Here is a 27326-nt window from a genome sequence, read left to right on the forward strand (position 1 = left end):
ATGTTGACCTCTGATACCAGGAGGCCAGTCTCCCCTACTTTTCCCTTTTAATCTCTGATCTGGCAGGGATGTAGGGATTTTGATAGTTAACTAGTATAGAAAAACTAGCACCCCAGAGGCCTCGGTGGGGCTAAGAAATGCCGTATTTGCTCCGTCAGCAAATATTGCAAAATTCTCACTATGTGTAAGGCACTTACTAAGTTCTATAGAGAAGGGAATCGAAAGATGAAAAAGACACATTTCAGGCCTTGAGTAGGGAAGGCAGACACTTACCTAAACAACTAGCCTCACCACTTACAGTTGACCTTGAACAACAGACCCAATTCTTTGAGGCTCAGTTTCTTCTGTGTATATACAATGGAGGCAAGTAAGTCTACCGTGGGGACTCTCCTAACTGAACACGGCACCAGGAAGGAGGCCTTCCCTTCTCACTAAAGAAGACCATGAGAAACTGCTGTAGTGCCAAAAGCACGGAGACCATGTGTGGCTCCATCACCAGACATGTGCATTTCAGCAGGAATCTCTTTCCTGAATTCGCAGTTAAGAACCCAACAGTTGACCCTGTAAAGTCTTGTTACTAAGCTGGGTGTTGAGATGTCTACAGGTCATAACCATCTGGCAACACCAAGGTGAAGCCGCCCAACAGATTTATTAAGATCAGCAGGTTCGTCTTGAAACCAAAGGCTGCTAAGGCTCCATGTGTTGCTTGCAGGTCAGTTTTTTCCAAAGTGTGATATTTCTACTACTACTCACATTTCACAAACATTGGTTAGGATGAATAAAAGTTTTTTAAAGTGACTTGACTTTAAAGGAAAATATTAAGTAAATAGAAGAACAATAGGTGGTCTGCAGCATGGCAACATTTTTAATGTCAAATTTCATAAGCACTGGATCCATCAACGAAGGGACTTAGAGCGGAGGGAATTGTAACTGGAAACCTCATGCCTCCAACCCCACTTTCAGCTCTCATTTCTTGTCTCTTGGAATCTTCCTAGGCGCCTGAAATCACCTCTTCCTCTGTTTCTGAAGTCCTTTGTGTATCCATCCACGATGGCCCTCATTCCATTTTATCCCGGTGGTTTCCCTCCCAGTTTGCTTTCCTTCCTAGTGGCGACCTCTCCTGGGAAAGCACCTTTGTATTTCCTACCGTGCTCGGCACATGAAGGTAAACTTCGAAGAAGGCGAGAATAAATGGGAGAATGAAAGCTCTGTCTCCAGCTGTTTCCTGATGATTAGAAAGCTGTGAGGCAAGGAAAGGGATGAAAATTCCACCCCCAGCACTATTCAGAAAGCCCGTTAACTATTCAGGCAGAAGCAACCCATATTTTAGGACAAAGATAGGTTTGTGACTTTCCAGAATAGTCGATTACTACTCACAAGAACTCTGACAGAGCAGCTTTATCCATGAGATACAGGTGCCAACAGAAGAAAGAGAAGATTCCCTGCTTCTTTTGCATTTCCAGCCCAGCTGATCCTGAGTGGATTTGGAAGTCAGTATTTGTCTTTGGCATATTCCCATCCCTCTCAGACTCATCCACTCCTCCATTTGGATTTCCATTCTCGCTCTCAGCCACAAAGATTCCCTACTTACCTACGATATTTAATAGACTACCCTTCCTTGAATCAAACCCATTTTTCAAGAGGACTGCAAGTTGTTAACGCAGTTAATTGAAAGGAATGAAACCATAATGGTGGAATTATGGACTGGAATGGAAAACCTGCTTGAGTCTTAATCATTTAGCCAACTGCCTGCTTTGCTTTCTTACAATACAATTTAAGTTCACTTTGGCAGCCAAACAGAATAATTGCAACCAAGTTCTGCTGGCCAGCTGGAGCTAGCCAGAAATTAAGTGCATCGAGTCTGAGTCAGACTGCTAGGTTCAAATCCCAGGTCTTCTATTTATTAGTTGTGTGACCTTAGGCAAGTTATAAAACCCCTCCTAACCTGGTGACTTTATCTATAAAACAGGGCTATGTTCTCTACCTCATTCAGATATTGTGTTCAGTGAAATAATCCATGTAAATCACTTAGCACAGATCTGGCCCAGAGCTGGTGTCCAGTAAATCTAGCAATCATCATTCCATTCTTGCATTGGAATGTCCTATTTCCTTATAGAGGCACAGATACCTGAAGCCCAACCATTTATTTTGTAGGCAGGACGTATTACCGTGTAGCACAGAGAGAAGTAGATAGGCTTTCACTTACTGAAGGACCATGCAGAATCCACTTATTCTCTTTGGGTCTGTTTCACATCTGTAAAATGAGGGGGGACAGGCAGAGAATTTTTAGGGTTGCAAACTCAAATGTCTATAGAGGCCAGATAGGTAAAATCACTGGTGATGTGGGCTGGGTATAAGACAATAGAGAGCAGTAGGGATTATGATTAACTGTAGAGCTTTGCTACTCGAAGTTGCTCCACTGACAAGCAGGATTGACAGAACCTTTGAGTTCGTTAGAAACAGCAGAATCTCAGGACCCATTTCAGGTCTGGTGAAACAGAACCTGCATTTTAATGAGATTCCTAGGTGATCTGTATACATATGAAAGTTTGAGAAGGCTGCTATGGAGCACAAGCCATCTAAAGGCATTCAAAAAAATTTTTTTAATGTCGGCCAAATAAACAAACTTTGGGCTGCATCAGGCCTTAGGCTGCCAGCAAGTGGCAAATGACCAGTGCAGTTGGTGAACTCTGAGATAGTGCCAGCTCCAGGATTCTCTCTCTCTGAAAGAGACCCTTTCCTTAGAAGTAAGGGCTCTGGGCATGGTGGATATGTAGCCAAGACCAAGCCTGGGTTGCTTAGAACAATAATTCCAGAAATGGAAGATGCCTAAGAAGTCATCTGCTCAGCTCCCTGCCTTCTGACAGGTACTGTTATTGCCCCCACATTGCAGACAAGATAAGTGAGGCCTAGGGAAACCCACTGACCCAAATCCAGACACTAGGAAGTGGTGGTGGTGGGAATACTCCATCAGGAAATACGACAATCCTGTGCTGTTAGAATCAGCGACCATTCTGGTTTCCAAGCCCTGGAAAGTCTATTAATTTCTTTATATCCTCCAATGCTTAATAATTGTTCTCCGTTTCTCTTGGCACCTCCCTGCCACTTCCTGGCAGCCCTGGAGACAGAAAGTTTCCTCCTTTTGGACAGAAAAGGCCCAGAGCCGGCTTCTGAAAGGATATCCGGCCCGCAGGATGCAGAGGAGGCAAAGGCCTCATTGTTCCCTGGGGCCAGCCCCCCGTCACCCCGGCCCGGGGGACACTCCTCGCAGACTCTGGGTGACCGAGGGCCCATTTCCCAGGAGTAGGGCCTTTAGAGGAAGCAAGGAAGCGAGGCTGAGTGTAGGTCTGGAGTCTGATGTTCTGAGCATACCGTGGAAAGGCGCTAAGAGCCCCAAGATAAATAAGCCCGGAATTTGAAAACGCCTTTCCAACACCGTCTCGGCGCTGTTACTCATTAACGCTCCCCACAGCCGACTCGGGCGATTCCGTCGGCGTTTTTATTACTCTCAATGAGTTTAATTGTAACGAGGATCTTTGATTTGCGGGTCCCGCGTGCTGGAAGGCAGTTTATTTGCAGAACGAGCCGCTTCCCACGCCCGGATCCCCCGAGTCCCGGCGAGGTGGGCACAGGCGGTCCCGGGCGCCGGGGGACGCCATCCTCGTGGACCCGCCGCCGCGCCCCCACCCCGCGGCCGCCGGGGGGCGCTCGGGCTGCGCGGCCACCGACGAGGCCGCCAGCGCCGGGTCACCGTCGACTCGCAGACCCCTTCGCGCCTTTGGAGGAAACAAAGTACACCTTTGTCGGCGACCGAGCACGTGTGCGGGAGAGGGCGCACAGGGGCCGGCCGCCGCGTGCGGGGCTCGCCTCGCCGCCCCTGGGCTGCAGCCCTCGCGTGGGCTCGGAGGAAGCGGGGTGCGGCGCGTGGCCTGGCCGGGCTGACCTCCTTCCCATCCCGAGCACCCCGCACCGGCTCCCGCCGGGCCGCGGCGCTTCGCTCACCGCCGCCGTGGCCTGTGGACTTCGCTTTCCCCGCACTCGGCAGGGCGCGAAGCCGGCGAGCCGGAGCCCGGGGCGTGGGCGTGCAAGTCTGGGTCCCGGGACTGGGGGCTCCGGCTCGGCCGGGCCGCTTTTGATTCGCCCCCCGCCCCTCGTCGGCCGGGGCTGCGCCCGCCTTCTCTCTGCGCGCGGGTCCCGGGGCCGGTCTCGGACTCCGGCAGCTGCGCGCCAGCCCGGCCCCTGCGCGGCTCGCGGGGAGAACTACAAGTCCCAGCAGGCCCCGCGCCGCGAGCGCCGAGGCAGGAGGCGCGGCCTGGCCTGGCGCCTGCGCAGGGCGGCCGCCCGAGCCTGCTAGTACCACACCCCCGGGAGGGACGGAGGGGAGGCAGAAGCATCTGAGACATTAAAGCATCCGAGGGAGCCGGAGGGGAGGAGAATGGAGTGACAGAGAAACGCGGAGGGTGGGGGGTGGGGGGGAGACTGTTGAGGGAGGGGGGGAGGGGGGACACAGAGGGAGGAAGAAGCGGCGGCGGCGGCTCCTCTTTGCATAGGGGGAAAACTCCGAGGATAAGAGCAGGAATAATGCGGTAGGCAAGGCGGGCTGCTCGCTCCCGGCTCCGGCAGCAGCGGCGGCAGCCGAGTAGCGGCGGCAGCAGCGGCAGCACCCCCAGGCGCTGACAGCCCCACCGGCCGGCTTCCTCGCTGACCGCCGACTGTCAATGGAGCTGGAAAACATCGTGGCCAACACGGTCTTGCTGAAAGCCAGGGAAGGTAAGAGGCAGGGCTGGTGCGTGCCTGGCGCATTCGCCGCGGGCCGGGGTGCGGGTGTCGAGCGGCGTGTGGGCTGGGGCTGTGCGTGTGCAGGATGCCCGCAGTGAGTTGGTCGCGAGCAGGACACCTCGGAGAGCTGCTCTGCAAACGCTTCAGGGTTCCTGCCTGCCCTTGGGCTCAGAGAATCTGGACTTGGGTAGAGAAGGAGAAACGTCGAGGTTGCAGAGATTAGGATGCTAAACTATCCATCCTAGTTTCCAGCTCTAACCTTACCGACCGTGCCATCTCGGCAGCTGTTGAAAGGTCAGTTGGAAAAGCATTCATTCAGGAAGAGATGGGCACACATGCAAATAAAATAGCTTTTCGAGTCGGCCCGGGATGGTTCTGTGAGTGTGAATTGGTGTGTGTGTGTGTGGGGTGGGGGAGTGGAATTAGCAGAAGCCAAGTCTTTGCTTGCGCAGGCTGAGTTGATACAGGCTATTGCTGGAAACCATCCGCTAGGAATGTTTCTTTGGGAAATCCCGTTGTGTGGAAGGAAGCCTTTTAAAGGCAAAGTAAGATGTTGAGGAATTAGCCTGTTCATAGAATAACGAGAGGATGGCTGTACAAATCACTTAGAAAATAATTCAGGATTTCAGAGGTGGGTATTTTCCCTTTGAGGAGGGGCAGGGGGGATGTAACTGAATTGTTTAATTTTGGCTCAGTTAAGAAAAGAAAGGTAAGTGTGCTAGTGCTTAGATACGTTTTGGGTGCAAATCATTAGATTTCCTGCATTTAGCTGGCAGGAAATATCGTCTAAGTGGAGAGGGTAAGATCCTAAGTCAGAACTATAAACACACATGTTTTGACTCTTCCTTGAGATGAAAGAAAGAAAAAAAAAGTGGCCCAGAAACTTAGATGCTTTCTAAAATAATTGTGTGCGTGTCGACATACCTATTTAGGAACACCTGGAATTTATGTAACATCTCTTTTGCCAAGATTTGAGCTCTGTCGTGCAGACTTTTTATAAGAAAGGGGAAGTGGTTTTTCCCTCTCATGGGAGGAGGCTTCATTTGACACCCAAGGTAGAAGGCAGCCTGAGTAAGGTCTTGACTTCAGAAGGATACTGGGGGAGCAGCCCACGAAAATGCTTACCTGGTTCTTCATATTTTCATTCACCCACTTTGATGAATGAAGGAGGAATTTCTGGCCAGCAATAAAACGATTCATGTTTATCCAGCCGGTTCCATCACCCTGTGGCTCTGTACACGCTGTGCGGTGAGTGATGCACAGCCCAGCAACTCAGCCCAGCGTTCACGTCGTAATTTCGTCGTCACTTGTCGCCCTAAAGCAGCCGCCTGGAAGGTTTGCTTTGAAAACCCCAGCAGAGTTTAAAATATGCAAGTCCGTCCCCCCCATCGCTCAGCTGTGGTGTGAACAGATTTGTAGGAGAGGCTGTTACTTGGCGACTTCAGGTTCTAAGGCCTGAGTTTTTTTCTTTTTTTCGGAACCTGACATGTTAGCGAACTGGATCACGGTGGGCTCTCGCCTGGACTGGGCGGTGTGTCCTGGAGGGGAAGAAGCGGAGAAAACAGCCCCCGCTCGCAGGCTTTGCAGCCGCCACCTAGTGGTGGGACGTGGTTGTACATCGCAGGGCTCGGGGGCTGGGAAAGTTTTTCACCCTCCCTCCATTCTGAAATTATTTCTTGGGAAATCACTGGATACGATGGTGCTGGAGGCTTTGCAAGTTGCACTGGTTTCTCCTGATGCCCGAGGAATTCTGCTTCCTAGATTTGCTGCTCTACGTGTTCGTTTGCCTGGGGGCATGCTTTTTCTTCCCGCAGCTTTTGGTTGCTTCTTTTAAAATGTTTTGCTCGGCGTGGGCAAAGTGTTATCAATTTTCTCCCCCAAACTGGTCTCCCCAGTTTTTTTCACCGAAATGGATTCACCGCCTGATATTTTTGTTTGTCAGGTTAACAAATTGGTTTTTTTCAGAACCGTAGGGGAGAGAGCAGCTGGCTGGAGGCTTGTATGGAATGAACGAATTACAGTGATTAAAAGTGCTCAAGAATGTGCCTTTCACTTCCTTTTCCTTTTAAAGTCTTTTCAATTTCTCTCTGAGAGCTTGGTAGTCATCTCATGGTGAGAAAATACCTCTTGACGATGCCTTTGAAATGGAGAGGGCCTTGCATGTAAGGAAATGGAGAGACTGACACATGAATGAGAAAAATTAATCACTTACATGGAAACTTCATTTTTAAATTTGATTTCTTCCCCTCTTTCTTATGTCTAAAGAGAATCCACGATTTTACGTGCTTCCACTTCCTTCTTGCTGGGGCTTTATTAAAGATTTGAGCCCAGATATTCTGATTAGTGTGGAAGCTTTTAGAAATAAAAGGAATTTACTTTTCTCTTCTCAGTTCTCATATACTTGAAGTCATTCTTGTAAATTAAGTAATTCTTAATTCAAATAAGCGTATTACCCAAATATTCAGAAATGAAAGTTCCAGTTAGTGAAATGTCTAACATAAAATTTATAGTATCTTTAAAAAATCTGAGTTGTTTAGAATGTTTAAAAACACTTCTTCATTCAAGATTCTTGTGAATGGTTACAGATGAGAAATATGACTGGTGAATGTGAAATTTAATTTAGTTCACTTAACAAAATACATTGTAAACCATTTGAAATGTAGCTTTCAAGTAAAAGTCACATTTGTCCCAAACAATAGACAAACAGGCGTTAAAGAAAGACAAACACACTTTTCAGATGCTGTAAAGGAATTTGTAGTTGTCCACGCTGGTGGGTAATTTGGGGGCCTATCTTTTGTTATTGTTTTATATTCTTAAAGGCAGATGGCTTCTAAATTTACTGTAAATTCAAATTCTTACCATAATAAAACAGGTGTAAAGTGGAAAAATGAATATAGCAATAAAATAGAAAATCTGTAAGTGGATTAGGGTAAAAATGAGTCATTGTTAGTAATTAGAAAACATAGTAAGCAAATTGCACCATTGTGACAGTTGTTTCGAAATAAGAAAAGATAGAGATCTAGGTTCAAAATTTTAAACCACCCAAATGTATTTTGTGGGCTGTTTATTTGTCCTGGTCTTATGAGAAAACATCAACTTGATCACTCTTAGGCACTTTAGATTATTCTCCTAAAAACTGGTTGAGGAAAAAGAGAAAGAAGTTGAGACTGAATTCATGCCAATTTATGGAAATGAGCTAAGTGATTAAGCATTTAATGAAAAGAGACCCAGACTAACTCCATCCATCCATCTATTTACATTTCAGAATCTCAGAAAATTGGCAAGCAAGCTAGTGTTGAAATAATAGTAGTGAGAAAGAGTGTTTGCAGAGTGCCTTTTGTGTGTTTCTGAATTTTGGCTTTATTGTTGCAGGAAAGGTCTTTGTGTTTTTCTCATGTTCTAGGTCAGTTGCTTCACTCTTGAGTGAAAAGTGGCAAGAGAAATTTTGCAAGGGCCCATCTTTCCTTTCTTCACAGGCCAGAGGTAGCCATGTCTGATCAATAAAGATGACGGAGTATTGATCACATTTTCTCGAGCATGATCCTAGCAGGCACCGAGTACAGGAACTGAGAAGTCAGAAGTGTAATGACTTTGCTGTTGGTCTCAATCCCCAAAACCAGAATATGCAAGAATCTTTTTCTTAGATAACTCGGTGACTTGTTGGCCTGGATCTGCCTGATGATCAAGATTAGAGACCTGGGAAAAAGCGAAGCTCGGGCTAGCAGAGGCTAGGGAGGGCAGGAGGCGGCAGGGAACCCACATCCAGCCGGTGAGAGGCAGGCTCTGCCTGGACAGACTCAGCATTTCACAGCAGGGCTGAAACCCGTGTACCCCTTCCTTTTTGCCTCGCACTCCTAGTTCGTGATGACGAAACTGAAACATCAGTGTCTTTCATTATTAGAACATTGGAGTGTCTCTGAAGCTCACAGGCCTCTTTCTGCTGTTGGCAGGCAGACTTATTCCACCCTGTGCTTCTCCCCTCAATCTTACCAAACAGAAAGGCAACAGCTTTCATTCCTGGCACAGGCGGCTCAGTGTGTGTAAGAGCTGTCTGGCCTCGTAAGTACAATGCCGTTAAATGAAGCTGCCTTTTATTTTTTCTAAGTTTCTTTTTAGTCCTGACAACTTGGGGATCGAGAAACCAAAAGCAGTGTTTTCAGAAGGCCTTGCTCTCTTACAGAAAGATTTCAAGTGATGATTTTAATTAATCCAGCTGCCTGTTTTTAAAACCATCAGATAAATACCCATAAGACTCTCATCTTTCAGTAGCTTAGCTGCTTCTTGTCAGATTCTGAACTCCAAAAACCTTGATTCTTCCAGTGCCCAAACTAAACCTTGTTTAGATTATGTCTTCAGAAGCTGTAACTCTTGTAGTGGCTTGCTAAATAATACCCTTTGGGTCTGGGCTGAAGACTTCAATAATGTCCAAGTGAATTTCAGGAAAGAACCCAATATATGACTACCAAGGACTATTCAACCCATACCTGGGAATTTCCAGTGTTCTCAGGAAACCATCTAGGACTACGGGCAATATTTAAAGTCAATATTTGTTGCCAATGTATTTGTGGCTCAAGGTGAAGCATTATAATTTCTTGACATTTTTGAAATAAAAAAATCTTATGGTTACAAAAAGATATCACTGAATTAGATCATGCAACTCAGAGGTGAAACTTGAGAAAACAATAGGGAGTGACTGCAAAGAGGTGACACATCGAAAAGGAAATCAGGAATTTCTTCAATCTTACTACCCCCAGCCCCCACACCTCACATGAAAATAGAATAGTGCAGACAAAGCGTTTTAAAATGTGATTTTAAATGATTAAAATGGATTATGTGGGCTTAAAAGGAGCAATTTCTGATTTAAAACACATCCTGTTATATTTCAGTGAAAAATTTTATTTAAAAATATTGAGAAGATTTTAATCAATAAATCAAGCTTCTTAAAATTTTTTCTTTTTGAGGTTAAGGCAATATTGTTCCATTTAGTACCATCCAAACACTGGAGGAAGCACTCCATTTTGTATAAATCATGCTGCCTTTTAAAGAGAAAGTGGTTACTTCCTGACTAGACCCTGCCCCCGCATCTCCTGCAATTTCTCATTTTGAGAAAACCATTCTCTCTCTCTCTCTCTTTTTTTTTTTTGGGTGATGAAGATTGGCCCTGAACTAACATCTGTTGCCGATGTTCCTCTTTTTGCTGAGGAAGATTTGCCCTGAGCTAACATCCATGCCCATCTTCCTCCATTTTGTATGTGGGATGCTGCCACAGCATGGCTTGATGAGGTGTGCATAAGTCCATGCCCGGGATCTGAACCTGTGAACCTCGGGGCTGCCGAAGTATGAACTTAACCACTATGCCACCGGGCTGGCTCCCTGAGAAAACCATTCTTTTTTTTTTTTGGAGGAAGATCAGCCCTGAGCTAACATCTGATGCCAATCCTCTTTTTTTTGCTGAGGAAGACTGGCCCTGGGCTAGCATCCATGCCCATCTTCCTCTACTTTATATGGGATGCTGCCACAGCATGGCTTGACAAGCGGTGCCTCCGTGCACACCCGGGATCCGAACCTGCGAACCCCAGGCCGCTGAAGCAGAGCACATGCACTTAACTACTACACCACCGGGCCGGCCCTGAGAAAACCATTCTTAAATTGTCTTCTTACAAGGGTAAAATCATTCATTCATTCATTCATTCATTCAACATTTGATAGTTGAAGGACTGTGCAGGAGGTGACATTCTAGATGTTGGAGAGATGCAGCTAGAGGTGGGTGAGGAATGGAGTTGGGCGTCATTGGCATCTTCTTAGGTTTTTATTTTTTTTTAAATTTTATTTATTTATTTTCCCCCAAAGCCCCAGTAGATAGTTGTACATCATAGTTGCACATCCTTCTAGTTGCTGTACGTGGGACGCGGCCTCAGCATGGTCGGAGAAATAGCGCGTCGGTGCACGCCGGGGATCCGAACCCAGGCTGCCAGCAGCGGAGCGCGCGCACTCAACCACCAAGCCATGGGGCTGGCCCAACTTCTTAGGTTTTTAAACTGGTAAATCAGATATGAGGAAAATCAGATTTTTTCTCCCAAAGAGCTGAAGCTGACTATGGTATGACCTGCCTAGCTGGGTACACTGTATTGACTTTGCTGTACCTAGAATTGGACAGTAGCTGGAGGGACCAAAATACGATTTAAGGATAATTCAGAGGTCGTACTTGAGGGATAGGCCCGAATCTGGAAGACAACTACTTATCTTCTAAGACATTTATTTTGATGAAGGCCATTTCCTACAAATGGAAACCACTAAAAACAATGGCAAGAGGACCCTTTGGTTGAGGAATGACGAGATCCAGGAGGAAAACTGGTGTGCAGTGGTGCCTTCCAGGTAGAACTTGGGCGGTCTTGCTAAGGCAGCAGCCTGAGCGGAGTTGATGGGCTGCAGTTCTGGAGCAAAGATGGTGGAGGCCCCCTTCCTTTCTGGCTTTCTGTTCGTATTGGTTTGAGCACATCCTCTGATGTACCCTGTCACCTGGAATGACCTGAAAGGGTTAAAGGTGTCTAGTCCGCTAAAGGTCTGCTGTTCAACATGGTAGCTACTAGCTGCATGTGGCTACTTACATTTCAATTAATTAAAATGAAAAATTCAGTTCCTTAAGCTTGCTAATCATATTTCCAGTGCTCAGCAGTCACATGTGGCTAGCGCCCACCTTGTCGGATTGTGCAGATATAGAACAGTCCAGCATTGCTGGAAGTTCATTTGGACAGAGCTGCTCTAGAGTTCTACACATTGAATTGAATAAGAGTGTGATAACCACACAACTTCTGACGTGAAAATTGGGGGAAGGGAAAGGAGAGGGAGAGAGGGCAGGGAGAGAGGGGAAGAGACAGAGGAAGAGGTGGGGGAACTGGGCCTGGGGGGTTGGGGATTAGGACTGAGTTACTTCAGAGAAAAATTCAGTTCAGGGACAATCATAGATATTGGTGGTGGTGGCGAGCCACCCATATTTCCCTTTTTCTCATATCTTGTTGGGAAATTTGCTTAGATTGAGCAACTGACTTTCCTAATTCAAATTATGTGCATATTATTATTATTATTATTATTATTTTGTGAGGAAGATCAGCCCTGAGCTAACATCCATGCTAATCCTCCTCTTTTTTTGCTGAGGAAGACCGGCTCTGAGCTAACATCCACTGCCAATCCTCCTCCTTTTTATCCCCAAAGCCCCAGTAGATAGTTGTATGTCATAGTTGCACATTCTACTAGTTGCTGTACGTGGGACGCGGCCTCAGCATGCTGGAGAAGCGGTGCGTCGGGGTGCGCCCAGGATCCAAACCTGGGCCGCCAGCAGCGGAGCGCGCGCACTTAACCGCTAAGCCAGGGGGCCGGCCCTGTGTGCATATTATTGATGCACACAGAGCCCCATGTTCCTTCTTGAAACTCCTGATGTGAGGATATTTTAAAACAATCATTTTATTAAGAAAAAAGATAAATTGTATGTACAGTAAATCCACAGAAGGAAGGAAAAAACCTCTCTTTCTACGGACTTCAAAAAGGTGCTCTAAAGTGAGAGTGAAAATAGATAAAACAATTTTGAGGGTTTCCATTTCTTCTGAATAGGACAGATTAAATTAAGATCATGAAGATGCTGGCCCGGTGGCACAAGCGGTTAAGTGCGTGCGCTATGCTGAGGTGGCCTGGGGTTCGCCGATTGGGATCCCGGGCGCACACCGACGCACCACTTGTTAAGCTATGCTGTGGGGGCGTCCCATATAAAGTGGAGGAAGATGGGCATGGATGTTAGCCCAGGGCCAGTCTTCCTCAGCAAAAAAAAAAGAGGAGGATTGGCAGATGTTAGCACAGGACTGATCTCACAAAAAAAATAAGATCATGAAGAAAGGTGTCAACAACACACTGTTCTCGTACAGCATGGTGACTATAGTTAATAATACTGTATTGTGTACTTGAAATTTGCTGAGAGTAGATCTTAAGCATTCTTATCATAATAAAAGAAAGAAGGTAACTATGTGAGGTGATGGGTGTGTTAATTACCCTGATTTAAAGCTGTACGCTTTAAATATATACAATTTTATTTGTCCATTATGCCTCAATAAATCTGGGGGCGGGGGGTGCAGGGAACCAGGGTCTGCCTGTCCAGCCTTCCCTGTTGACTTTTCCTGATGAATTTTTATATCATGTTCAAAGTTCCAAAAAAGAACCCCATGGAGAGTTTGCGTGTAGTCGTATTAAAATTATACCATTCTTTAAAAACAAAAAACTAAAAAAAAAATTATTCTTGTCCCCACTTTAAAATGATTTCTCCTGAAAGAACAGATTAGTGGTTACCAGAGGAAAAGGGAGTTGGGGAGGGCGAAAGGGGTGAAGGGGCACATGTGGACGGTGATGGATGAAAACTAGACTATTGGTGGTGAACATGAGGCCGTCTACACAGACACTGAAACAGAAGAATGTACACCTGAAGTTCACACAGTGTTAAAAGCCAATATGACCTCAATTAAAAAAAAAAGATTTCTCCTTAAAAGCCGTTTCCTGTGAGATTTGAAACATTGTAATGATAACCGGTTAGTGCACACTTAGCAAGCAACATCAGCGTTTGAAACAATAAAACAGTTAGTTGCTCTTCTCTGGTGTCTGAAGCAGGGAACTCTACATAAAGTTGTGCCCAAGAGTCAACTGGTAACATCCTCCTGACAGAAGTCAGTAATAAATTAGGCTAACTTCGATAGGGCCTGCCTTGTCTCTAGGAATTTGTAATCCCGGCAGTATCAATATTTTTTTAAAAGGCGACGATGAGATGAACCTCAAAGGACAACTTCTGGGGCCCGTGCAGAAAGTGGAAGAAATTGAGATCAACAGATGAGAACATTCCTGTGTTGTGAGGTGGCAGAGGCCCGCAGGGTGGCCAGTACTTGGCAGCCCCACGCCTTCCCAGTGAGTCTACCGACCTGTTCTCCACTTTCCAGAAAGGAGGTTACCGCTAGTTTATAGATGGGGAAACCAAGACGAAAGAAAGGGAGTCACTAGTTCAAGGTCACTTGAACTGTGATCTTTTCTGGAACATCCCTCCAAAGTCCTTTAATATTCCAAAATAAAACTTTCCTCTCCCCTATAATAATGGAAGCCAAAAAAACGAACCCATTTCTCAGGGTGGTATGGTTTCTAAATATAAATGTTCGTGAGGTTGCAACTGTGGAAGAGAAGGGGGGTCTCTGTCAGATTTCCTGGGGAAAGGGGCAAAGTGGGGATATAATTGCCCTCCCAGACCCTGATTTCAGCTGAGTGCCAATTTGAGAGCAGTTGGATAAAGTAATTTCTACTAGGTTGTGAATAACTACTGATCAGTGAATCCTCACAGTAGGCGTTTCCATTTTAAAAGCAGAACTGCTTATCGACTGAAAGGAATCTGCCTGTGGAGGGAGGATATACGCATACTATACATACATGCCTGCACGTGTGCGCACATACACGGCTGGGATCCGTTCTGGAGCCCAGTACCTGTATTCTCCTTCTCCCTGCGCCTCTGCCCACCCCCCCCCACCCCCCCACCCCCCGCCATATTGACACATCAAAAGAGCAAGGTCAGCCTCTTGGCATTTTTATTCCTCCTGGCAGGGCTTGGAGAGAATCTGGAGTAGCCAAAAAATTGCCCCGGAGGGACAGGGTGTTAAACCAGATGGGTGGTGCTGGGGACATGTCTTTGGCAGCAGCACGACTCCCTTTTCTAGGCAGAGCCAAGACACGGGCTTGGGGCAGGCCAGTTCCTGCTGGCGTTGGCTTACCACGTGCAGGTCACATCTGCCCGTGCCCCCCTTCCCTGGGGGCTTGCTACCCCTTCAGAGATCCTTGCCCTCAAGCACCTCTGCGTGATGGTGGCACCTTAGGTGTATGTTCCTGCCTCTGCAGTTTTCTTAACAAAAAAGGTGGAGGTGAGGATGGGAGAGGTGGGGGAAACCCACCAGAGTGATTCCTCTGCCAGAGGGTGGGGCCTCCCTCTCTCCCTCCCAAAGAGAATGTGTGAAGTGGTCTTTTCCCCAGAAAGGCCCTCTCAGGTTTCACCCCTTTCCATTTTTCAGTGGTAACCTTGCGGATGCTTGCCTTTAGACCTCATATCAACCCGTGCATGTGCATGTGTGTGTGTTGCATTAGTTTAGCAATTTTACTTTTCAAGAATCTTTGCTAGCTGAGAGACTCTCTTCCTTGGGGGTCGCTGTCAAACTTGAGATGCTGGAGAGGAGGCAGCATGAAGTCACGGCCTGGTAATGAGGGGATGGGAAGTGAAGCCTTTGATCTGCTCCTGCATAGAAGGTGAAGCTCGGAACTTAACCACTTCAGGGAGGGAAGGGGAGCAGATGATAGAATTACCCAACACAGGATAGAGAGAACCCAGCCAGTGTAATTGATCTGCATATCTGATAAAAGGTCTTGTGAAACCTCATTTGAAAATGGAATTCCATCTTGGCTCGGGTCTTAGCACCACTTGTGAAATGGAAACAGGCTGGAGGAAGGTCAGCAAATAGCCCAGGAAAAATGGCTTTATAATGGTTGATGCAGAAATGTGCTCTGCTTCATTTGAATGTTGTCTGTTAATGCACTCAGAAAGAGCCTGTCGGGGTGTTCGGGGTGTTCGGATAACATCCCATGGGAAGGAACTCCAAGCTCTAGGAAAAATAGAGGGAAGGGGCGGGGACAAAGAATTGGGCTGCGGACTTGAATGGCAAAAGATGTCTCAAGATCCGACTTTTCTCAAGCCAAGTGCTGTTGTGGTTGATGCCACTAGGCCTAAGTCACAGATGAGGGAGGGTGACTGTCAGATGAGTGTGTGCCTGGAGCATGGTAGGTGTTCAACAGACGATTCCAGAAACTGTGACTGATGCTATGTCTAAGTTACGTGGAGTGGGGGGTGGGGGGCAGAGAAAGTAAGATCCTCAAGAAACGTCCTTGATGTCACAGTAGACAGCAAATTAGGAAATGATTCAACATGGTTAAGAAAGATTAACTAAGGGTATAGGGCAAATTGGAAAATGTTTTCCAAATGTTTGTCTTAACTGTGAAAAATATCTGGCAAACTCCCCCACCCCCATCCCCAATTTGGAAGTGGTTTGTTTTACTTGTTTTGGAAGAAATAAATATTTGCATTAGACCAAACATTTGGGGCAAACAGTTCCCCCCAATTCTGAGGCTCTGTGTGGGTTGGAGGAGATGTTTCGTGCCGGTAACATGCATACCTTTTTTGGCTAAATCGAAGGTCACTTAGGACACAATCTTCACATGCTTTTCACATCACTGCTAGAACGAGGCTGAGCAAATGGAAAAAAAATAGGAGGCCGAACAATGATCCTTCCAGCCCTAGGAATGGCTGATGACCTGGCATTTGAAGGATGTAATCGTTATAGAAAAATTGCCTTTCTGCTCATGGGCAAAGAGGCTGGATCCAATTAAGAGAAGGAAAACGTATGTTAACTCGGAGAAAAAATTTCTAAACAGTCAATTCTGTAATCCTCTCTGAAGAGGAAGAGGCCAACATGATGGGGCTTTATGGATGATGCCAAACGCTGTGATATATAATAATTAGTAACCACTGGTTAGTTTGCCACACACTCATTCTCCAAACCACTAACCATTGCTTGGGATGGAATGCACCGGGCCTAGATATTTGCCCCAGATGTCTTCCCATCAGTAGTATCCAATTAGAGGGATTTTTAAAATTGAAGCTTAATTCTCTATACCATAGAGCAGAACATAAATTAAAGAAGGACCGACCTGATTTCTTCGATGGCTCAGTGGGTTACCAGGTGAGGGTTAGTCTTCCGGGACATGTCAAGTACACTTCTCAATTTACGTTCTGGTAATTATTGGGTGGCAAATGGCTTTGTGTCATGGTGCCTGGTATTCTTGCCAGTCTTTTTGGCAGCTTAAGACATTTCAGGAATGACTGTGAGAGGGTCAAGGATTTGAGAGGCCTATTCAGAGTCAAGTTTTTCTTGGGCAAGCATTTAGAAGCAAACCTGTGTCTGCTTATAATTTCATTCACCCAGGGTGGGTCTTTCGCTCTACGTATCTGCCTTAAATATGAGAGCTTGGGGGTTCCATGGAAGCAAAATTCTGATGGGAATAGCTCTGGATTGGCTTCTGCATCTTCCTAGTGTCATAAATCCAGTATTTAGTCAGTACTTACTGTGTGCTTGGCACCATGCGAGGCTCTGAAGGGAGGATAGGGTGAGTGATGGCGTCTCCTGTTGTTTTTCTAAAAGAATCATTTAAAAATTACCAAGTCCTTTGTGTCCATTGTTTTATTTGATCTTTACAATCCTGTGAGGTATATTTTATTTTCCCCCATTCTTATAGATGAAGAATCGGAGGCTCCGAGAGGCACCTTGCTAGTTCCAGAGCCTGGATCCAGCACCGAGCCCAGTCTCCGCGTCCCATATTCCTTCTGTTCCGTCACAGCTGCTGCCCTCGATAATCTTAGCAGCTATTGGGAACGTCAGGACTAACATGAGACATTGAAAAAGAATCAAGTGTGCAGCTGTGACTCACAATTAAATAGGAGTCATTCTATCTAATTTTTAAGGTTTTTGAAAATCTGCACAGGCAATACTTGCTTGCTAAAGAAAATTCAAACAACAATGCAAAACATCAAGTAGAAAGGCAAAATCTCTCTCCTCCCATGTGCCCCCGCTGCCAGTTCCATCCCTCAGAGATAATTACCGTCAGCCTTTAGGGGGACGTTTTTCCAGTCCTCTCTCTATATGCGTGCGCGAACACACAGATATGTTTTACACAAATAAGATCCTAGTGTACACACTGTTCTGCAGCTGTTTTCATTCAACAATATGTTGTAGAGACTTCCCATATCTGTGTTTATAGTTTCCCATGGAATGGATGGGTGTTAGGAAAAATTGTGAAAGACTTTGGAAACGGAGTGTCGTTTCAATGGAATGCTGGGTGTTTTCTCGCAGACCCTGAGGGGCTATCCAGTTCTAAAGGAGTCTGTGTCCTTGATTGTCTTGAGATAGTTTAATGACATATTTAACCACGCCCCTATAGTGGGCCATTTAGGTTTTCCAATTTTTAAATATATTGTAAACAGTGTAGGAATGTCCTACCCATTGTATAACATCTTTTTACACTTATTTAAAGACTTAGTTTTTTTTTCCTATGGTATCTGCCTAATAGCATTACCTCCCTCTTCTCTTCCCCCCGCCCTGCCCCTCGGCTTGGGAAGAAGAGTAATAATAATTCCTGAAATGGAGTTAAGTGACCCTGGGGATGTACAAAGTACATTTTCTTATGAGAAAGGAGCACGATACACATGAGGACATGTGATGTGACATTCCTGAAACTTTTGGGATTTAATACCCCACCCCCCCCGAGTGTTCAGTCATCTCTTTTATGGTATTAAAAGCTTGGATTAGGGAAGTCAAGTTCAGTCAGAGATTTTACTTGGCAATGACTTTGTCATTGCCCCTGGGTTTTGCATGTGTAAATCTGGCAGGGAACACAGGCTCAGATAATAAGCCCACTGCTTTGTAAAGGGGACCCCATATTTCTCTCCTTTGATCATCACCACAACCCAGACTTGGCAGCTCTTATTATTATTTCAATTTGAGAAAGAAAGAAATCAAGCTCAGAGAGGTGAAGTGATTTTCTGAGGTCACATAGCAAGGACCCACTCCTCCCCCTTCCTCCCCCTGGTGCTCACCCATTACATCTTGTCCCGTCTCTAGGGACTTTCATGTTTGGTTGTGCATTGCACAACTCTAGGGAGGCATCGTTCACCTCATAGAGGTAGTAGATGTGTAAATGTACCTTGGGGAAGGGGCCCCCTTTACTATTTCTCTCAAAGGTGCTGCACATGCTGGTGTTGGTTCCACACAATGTCTTTCACTCCTGTCTTTTATCTGGTACATTCTACTCTGTGGAATTACGTGGTTCTTCCATTGGTAACTCCTTTGACTGAAGGTTTGCGTGTGATTTACAATGCGAGTTCTATGAGTCCCACCTTGAGAATCGAAAGTGCAAATAAAAGCAGTACAAGACAAAACAAGTCCCTGGCCTTGCCTCTCCACTCTCCCTCCCTCTGAGAGAAGCTGGGCATGAGGGTGTAGTCCAAAGTCTAGGGTCTTCCATATGTTCATAACTGTTGGAGGAGAGAGTGGCATTTTCTTCCTGGAAGCATTTGTAGATGTGTTGGCTTGAAATCCGGTGGCTCACGGCTGCCTGGAAGCAGCAGAGTGACAGGAAGGAGAAAGGCTGCCCCTTCACTGGATGATGAGTCTGAACATGGCCGTGGGCTCACTGTCATCTCAGAGTGACAGGAAGGAGAAAGGCTGCCCCTTCATTGCATGATGAGTCTGAACATGGCCGTGGGCTCACTGTCATCTCAGAGTGCAGGAAGGAGCTCCACCACACCGAAGCCGGCTCCTTTCTTCCCCAGATGAGGGGTCCGAGGACCAAAGGGAGCCCACATGGGGGGCAGAGTGCAGTGCCAGGGCAGAAGCAGTCTCCAGAGTAGGACCCGTCCCCAGGCCAGGAGTTTCCTCTGCAGGGGTTCGGCAGTTTCAATAGTGCTGATTCCCATGCTGCATTAGTTCCCTAGGGCTGCAAAGTACCACAAAATGGGAAGCTTAGAACCACAGAAATTTATTGTCTTACAGTTCTGGAGGCTAGAAGACCAAAATCAAGTTGTGGGCAGGCCACGCTCCCTCTGAAGGTGCTAGGGAGGGATGTGTTCCTGGCCCCTCTCCAGCTTCTGGTGGCCTCAGGCCTTCCTGGGCTTGTAGATGGCTGTCCTCTCCCTGTGTCACTTCACATGGTCTTCCCTCTGTCTCTGTGTCTAACTTTTCCCTTTTTATAAGGACACCAGTCATACTGGATTAGGGCCCACCCTAAGGACCTCATTTTAACTTAATCACCCCTGTAAAGACCCTATTTCCAAATAAGGTCACATTCTGAGGTACCAGGGGTTAGGGCTTCAACATAATCTTTTTGAGGGGGACACAATTCAACCCATAACACAAAGCCTTGCCCGTGATATTCTGATTCAAAAGCTCACAGGCAGCACCTGGGAATCTGTATTTTAAAAACTCCCCAGGATCAACCAGGCCTGGGACCACTGCTCTAAAGACTTTCTGCCTCTCTTCTGAGATGACCTTGGAGACTCTACTCCAACCTGGCTCTCCAAATAGGACTGTCTGCAGCTTCCCTGGCAGTTGGTTTCTGCCTTCGGCTCAAATCTTTCCAGTGCTGAATGCACACCCTCTCTCAAGCAGCCCATCCCAGTTTGAACTGCTGGATTAAAAATAAAATTATAAGATAGGCTTCTCACTTTACCCACTAAATTGCAGACTCCCTGAGGGCTGGGACTAGCGTTTTTTCTTTCCTTGTATCTCCCTGGGCCTCACCAAATGCTAATGGTAAACCCAAGTCTGCAGGTCAAGCCCAGGTCTGCCTGGTTTGGTACTAACCCATTAGGACCTGGTTCTGCTCTTTGGAGGCATCCAGAATGAATGCACCACCCTTTGCTGAGGGGGGAGTGTCTAATATTAGAAGACAACTGATGCCCACTGTAGAATTGAAACCAGAACCCCGGCCTCTAGATTCCCAGGTTGGTGCTTTCATTGCACATCACGTTCAAGTAGCTGAGACATTCAGCCTAGAGTCGGAATCTGTTGGCAGATGGGAATGTGGTGTTGCTGACATCTGGCAAAGCTCAAGGACACGGCCATTTAATAACTCCCCAGGGGTGGGGTCAAGACACCCACTTTTTTCTTTTCAAAGTAATATGGTATCTTCTCTTGCTGTTAAGCGCGCCAAGCCAGGATGTTTCAATTCCCACTGAAAGCTCTATTAATGCCTCCAGTGAAAAGGTTGAAGGGGAAGGGAGAATGTGCCACCAACATGCTCTGTGAGCTTAGGCACATTGCTTGACCTCTCTAAGCCAAACTTTCCTCAGTTGTATAATTGTGCACCTTGGCCCAAGTGATTTCTGGAGCTCTTTTCACCCTTCAGATCTTGAGAATTTGCTGGTGCATTTTCCACTGATGGTAATTCATCTGTGGGTACTTCATAATAAGGTTCAATGTTAATTTGAAGAGCAGGCATTATACACTAAAGTGAAAATTACCCCAAGGAAAGAATTAGAGCTGGGAGGGGTTACATGTGTAATAGAAACAAACAGGCAAAAAAACCCCGAAGCTGCTAATTTAACTAATGCCTGCAATCTAAGAAAGGCAAATGCACGATTCTAGGATTTTTTTTAGTGGATTATAGAAAGGAAAATTAAATCAAAAGTCAAAAATAAACAGTTTGATTGTTCTGCGCTGTATTATCTTAATAAACAGTCTTCCTGGAAAGTTTAAAAATACACAGTGTTCTGTCTGGCCAAAGAAAACAATAAGTAAATATTGTTGAGAAAATGTAAGAATTTTCCATCTAGGGATGAGTGATGGAAACATTGTCGTGTGGACTTGGAGACATCCCTCAAGGAGTTAGAGATTGAACAGCGTTACTGACTTTTCAAGGCTTGAGGCTGGGGACACTGTTGTCACCTAGAGGGAAAGAGGTCAGAGAAGGGAACCGGCACTGCCAGTCGTTCTCGTGGGCTCCTGGCAAGTCCTGACTCACTGCATTTGCCTGCAACGTTTGGTCGAGACGTCTGCCTTATCTTGACTGGTGACACAGATTTCACAGTCTAGGGTGACACTGAGAGGATTGATGGTCCTCTTCTGCTTAAGTTTTCTATAGCTGGAAGTGGCAAAAGGTGGAGACTGGCGATTGGGTTCTGACCTTCCTTTGTTGCTAATTTGTCTGAGGTCACAGATCTAGTAACTTAGCCTCTCTGTATCTTTATGATCACATTGGGATAATGCCCTAATGATTATAGAGACCAAATAAAGAATATAAATAAAATAGAAAGTCCAGATACAGGCCCAAGTATATGTAAAAATTTAGTATATAATAAAGGCAGCATTTCAAATTAGTGGGAAAAGAATGGCTTACTCAGGAAATGGTGTTAAGATAACTGGCTAACTAATCATTGGGAAGGACATAATGTTAGATTCCTACCTTATACTAACCAAAATAAATTATAGATGCATTGAAGATTTAGATTATTTTTTTAATAATTTTATTTATTTATTTTTTTCCCCCAAAGCCCCAGTAGACAGCTGTATGTCATAGCTGCCCATCCTTCCAGTTGCTGTATGTGGGACGCGGCCCCAGCATGGCCAGAGAAGCGGTGCCTCGGTGCGCACCTGGGATCCGAACCCGGGCCGCCAGCAGTGGAGCGTACACACTTAACCGCTAAAGCCACGGGGCCGGCCAAGATTTAGATTTTTAAAAAATGAAACTATAAACATTCTAGAAGAAAATATAGATGAACGTTTCTCCTAGTTTTGGGGTGCAGTCATAAGAAAAAAGATTGACTTATTTGACAAAATAGAAAAAGTTCTCTGACAAAAGAGATCATAACAAAAGTTAAAAGTCAAGTGACAAGTTGGGAAAATAGCCTTAATATATAAGCTACTGTCCTAAAAATCAATCAGAAAGAGGAAACATCCAGTAGAGAAATGAGCAAAGAAAATGACAAGGTAATTCACAAAAGAAGGAACAGCTAGTAAAGAAGATATATTGATTGGGCAGGAGTCTTGGTTGCAAGCAACAAAAATTCAATCTGAACTAGTATAAACAAATGAGGACTCATCTGGGAGGATAATGGGGTATCTTGCATGTCAAAGGGAGGGTGGGAGGTGCAGGGACCAGAATGGCCTCAGAACCCCAGTAACCTGGAACTTGAACACTACCGGCTCTTCATCTCTCTCATCTGCTTCTCTATCTACCAGCTTCCTTTTTCCTCACTACTTTCTCCATATGTTGGGAAAGCGTGTCATGGTTTCACATCTTACAAATTCCACCAGTGGAGAGAGACTGGTATTTTCCTTCCCAATTCTGATTTGAAAAATCCTAGAGAATGACTCCAATTGGCCTGTCTTATGTCAGTGGATCACTCTGGAACAATTAACGTAGATTGCAGGCATCAATTCTTAGATTCTTAGATTGCAGGCCATAGGGGTGAACTACTAAGAACATGGTGGCTCTGGTTACAGCCAAAAACGAGGGGGGAGGTAAGTGGGGAGATAGTTTCTAAGGGAAAAAAGAGGGTACTGGTCAGACAGATACTATATAAGGATCCACTACATATCCGGTACTCAGTCTCACTAGCAAGCAGAATCTTATATGTATATGCAGAATCTTAGATTGGCAAAAATTTAAAAGATTGATAATGCCTCGTCAAGGAAGTGTGGGTACATAAGTTCTTTCAAACATTACACTCCCATTGCTGATAGGAGTGCAAATTGATAAGTCTTTCTCAAGGACAGTTTGGCAATATATATATCAAAAGCCTTAAAACTGTAACCTTTGGTCTTGAAATTCCAATTCTAAGATTTTTATCTTAAGGAAAAAGTCAGTGCGCAAATGATATGCAGGAGGTTGTTCATAGAGGGTGTTTATAATAGAGAGAAATTGGAAACAATTTCAATGACCTTCAGTAGAGGATTGATAAAATGCATTTTGGCATTTTCAAATAATGGACTTACGTAACCATGAAGAATTAGGAAGAGATAAAAAGGAGATCTATTCTTATTGACAAAGGGAGAGGACCATAACATAGTGAATGGCGGTTAGGAAAACCTGGGTTTTGTACAGTGAGCGTGCATTATACTTGTAATTAGAAAAACAAAGATATTTCCATTTGGAGAGGGGGGATGACCGTCAGGGCCTTCTAAACGTAAGCCCACCAGATGGGACCATAAAGAAATAACATCCTTAAAACATATAAACATGCCAAGCCCTCTGGATCTCACCAAGGGTTGTCCTCCTTAACATTTCACCATGAGAAGTCTTAAGATTATTCCAGGCCTCTTGCTCAAATGATTCTTGAAATTTCTCCTTGGACCCATTTGTTGACTGACTAGCTTGATTGAATCTGTGTAATAAATGCCTTAGTGCGTCTGGCACACTTATTTGATTCTGCTAGATATGCCACATCTTTGTCTTTCAAGTATGAGTTTGATTTTTGGTTAAAGCCTACATTTCTTTATTGTCAGGTTTGGTGCATAAAGCAGGCAGCCCCTCTGGGTGGTAATTTGGAGGTGAGAGTGCGGGGCAAGATCGGATAACGGAACCCTTCCTAGTGCCCTGGACCAGGGCTACGGGGGTATCTAAAACCCCCGGCCCACCCGCTTTGTTGGGCTGGGTTCTTCTGGGTGCGCAGGAGCGTGTGTTTGCTTTAACAGTAACACCATCATTTGCTTATTTTATCCTCATGTGACAGTTGTGGGAGGTGAGCATTTTGATTCTTGTGTGAGAAGCTGGGCAGCTGATGAAGAGAGACACAGTGATTGGAATCTTGTAACCAGGGATGTGGCCAGAGGGGGCTGGATTCCCGTCAGCTCTATCAAGTGAACTCATGACCAACTAACGAGCAAGAATACTGTGGGATCACAAAATGGGAGTCAGTGTCACTGATACGATTCAAGCACCTCCTGGGTTTGTAACGCTAGGCGAGGTGCTTTAGGAACATAAAGATGAAAGACACTGCGCCTCCCTTTCGGGAAGTTCCAGTCTAGTTGGGGGAAGGACAGGTCCATGCCAACTACATTACAAGGTAGAATGAAAGTACAAAGGCAGTCTTTTTTTTTTTTTCTTTTTTGCTGAGGAAGACCTGCTCTGAGCTAACATCCATTGCCAATCTTCCTCCCCCGCCCCCAAAGCCCCAGTAGATAGTTGTATGTCATAGTTGCACATCCTTCTAGTTGCTGTATGTGGGACGCGGCCTCAGCATGGCTGGAGAAGCGGTGCGTCAGTGCGCGCCCAGGATCCGAACCTGGGCCGCCAGTAGTGGAGTGCGCACACTTAACCGTTAAGCCACGGGGCTGGCCCACAAAGGCAGTCTTGATGGGGGCTTCAGTAAAGCCTTCATAGACAGATGGCATTTGGGCTGAGCCTTGAAGGCTGGTGGTTAATAGTGTGAAGCCACCAATTAACAGAGCCCCTATGGGCTGTCAGGATCTGTGAAGGGGGCTTTATATAGAGAGACATAGTTTTCACTACAGTCTGATGAGTTAGGTGTCATTGTCTTTTGCACATGACAAATCCGACAGAGAGGCTAAGTTCTTGTCTGAGGTCACCCAGCAGGTAAGCATTGGAGCTTGGATTTGTCGCTAAAGCCAGTATTGTGGGGAGAAGTCCACCTAAGGAGGTTGCAGGGTGGAGAACAGTGGAGACAGGTTCCCCGTAGTGGAGAGGGCAGAGCCAAATGGTGGTGACTGGGGGTGACAGAGTGCGAGGTGGTCCTTTGCCTGGAGCATGGAGTAGTTGTAGGGAAGCAGGGAGCAGGAAGGCTGGAGAAGTGGACCATCCTATGGAGAGGTCTCGGAATGCCAGTCTGAGAAGCCGGGAGTTAAATTTTTAGGCAAAATGGAGCCACTGAGAGGTTTTGAGCAGAGGAGGCTGCTACTGGCTGAAATGGAAGACGCTGGATCTAGTAGCAGAGGTTGTGAGGCCAAATGGGCAGTAGTGCTGAGAACTATGTGGGGGCCGACTAGGGTGGCGCAAAAAGACGGGATGGGGTGGGTAGGAGTGGCTTTGGGGAGGCCGAATCTGTACAAATGGGGCACCCGATGGGACATGGAGGTGTGTGGAAGGACAAAAAGATTGAGTTTGGACCCAGGCGACACTGCGGGGCCGCCGGGAGATGCTGCTGACTCCTGGAAAAGACGCAGGCGTGGTTTGGGCCTCACTGAGGGGAGGAATGGCCGGCACCACGCCTCGGAGGCTGTCCCCAGAGGCGAGGATTCAGGAAGTGCCAGCAAGCAGCAGCTCTGAACAACTTGGGAGCAGATGGCTCTGTTGTTTTTCCCTGCCCAGCACCCACTCCCTCTTCTTCTGGTAACGGCACCTCCATTTTTCTTGGGGGCAGTGCTCCTCCCTCACATTCAATCCGCGAGGTTGGGTGGGGATGACTTCTCATTGGCTCCACCGGTGAGCATGTGACCCAGCCCTGACCAATCAGAGCATTGCTTCTCTCTTTGCCCTCAGGGACGTGTTCAAGCTTGAGGATGTGATTCATGGTCCAGAAAGGGCTGTTCGTCTGCTGCTAGGGCTGCCAGGCTGTTAGAGGGGAAGCCTGGAGCTGCTGGTGGCCGTTGCCAAGCTTGCCTGAGAATAAAGGCAACATGAGAGAGAAAGATTGATTCCTCATCTCATTGTTTGGTTGTTGGTCTCCAGCCATCCCGGGAGCCAGGTTCCCACTTGGGCTTCCTGTTTGGGTGAACCGATGATTTGACACTTACAGTCAAAGGGTCCTGACTCACTCTGGGTTAGACGCCATGTCTTTAGGGGATACCTGCCTTAAAGGGCCCAACAGGGCAGGCCCGGAGGGGTGGGGCATGGAACAAGAGGAGGTGCCCTGAGTCAAGGAAGGCTGGGTGAACATTTGTCCCAGGCTTTGCCGGAGCACAGGGGCAGGTGCATTTGATGTCTGCCACAAACAGTACAATCCCCAACCTGTCTGCCCTTGGGGGACTCCAGTTCTAGCAAAAAAAAAAAAAAATCAAGAAAGAAGTAAACAAACATGCTGGTCACCATGGAAATGTGAACCCAAGGTGTTAGGAACAATAGCAGTGTGTGAGTCCGGAAGTGGATGCTGTCTACACAGACATTGGTTTGATCCCAAATCTGTTTCCTTGTGGGAGCCTGGACGTGTCCATAAACTCATTATATAGCCAGCTCGCCCCGGAGAGCGGAACACCTCTGATAAGCCTTGGTTTCATCATCATTAAGATAGCTATAAACTTAATATGGTGCTTATGCATGCCAGGGACCTCCTCACAACCGCCCTTTGAGATAGATACTATTTTTATCCCAGTTCCACAGATGAAAAAATGGAGGCTCAGGGAGATTCTGTAACTTGCCCAGGTCATAGTTATTAACGGAAAAGTCAGGATTTGAACCAGGCCCCAGAACCTGTTCCCTTTCAACCACTGTGTTCCACTGTCTCACAGTGGTAGTGAAAAAAATATTAGTAAAACTAGCTAATACTTATTTTACATGTCTTATTTCATTGAGTCCCTTCCACAAACCTATGAGGTAGGTACAACTGGTTAATCTCATTTTATAAAGGAGGAAACTGAGGCACAGAAGATTTAGGAATCCTGGCCAAGTTCCCCAGTCAGTAGGAGGCAGAAATATATTTTGAGGTTATTTTTTTCAGTTGGATTTGGAAATGCTAATGTGCCTTAAACTTAATTTGGAAGCGCAGGATGGGTGATAACCATAATTTCTAAATCTGGCTCTCATCGATTGTGATGTTCCTCATGTGTAGATTTATGTTAAAGAAACAAATCAAGAGAGTGAACATTGTGGACGAGAATAATGGCAACTCGATCTGTCTATTATCTTTGGAAAACCATATCCTGGAATTCACTAACATGTAAGTAATTGGAAAATGTTAAAGCAAAAGAGTAAGGTTTAAA

General features: G+C 46.0%; 1 protein-coding gene across 2 annotated transcripts in view; it reads left to right on the forward strand.

Moving 5' to 3' along the window:
- Positions 1-4497: 4497 nt before the first annotated feature.
- GRK5 (G protein-coupled receptor kinase 5) overlaps positions 4498-27326 on the forward strand; it is a 224409-nt gene continuing 201580 nt past the window's right edge. For both annotated transcript variants that reach the window (XM_058544109.1, XM_058544108.1), the window contains exon 1: positions 4498-4770. In XM_058544109.1, the coding sequence (XP_058400092.1) occupies positions 4719-4770 (52 nt within the window). In that variant the 5' untranslated portion in view covers positions 4498-4718. The remainder of the gene's footprint in view (positions 4771-27326) is intronic.

The sequence above is a fragment of the Diceros bicornis genome, chromosome 6 (genome assembly GCF_020826845.1).
Source record: "Diceros bicornis minor isolate mBicDic1 chromosome 6, mDicBic1.mat.cur, whole genome shotgun sequence".
Taxonomy (NCBI): Eukaryota; Metazoa; Chordata; class Mammalia; order Perissodactyla; family Rhinocerotidae; genus Diceros; species Diceros bicornis.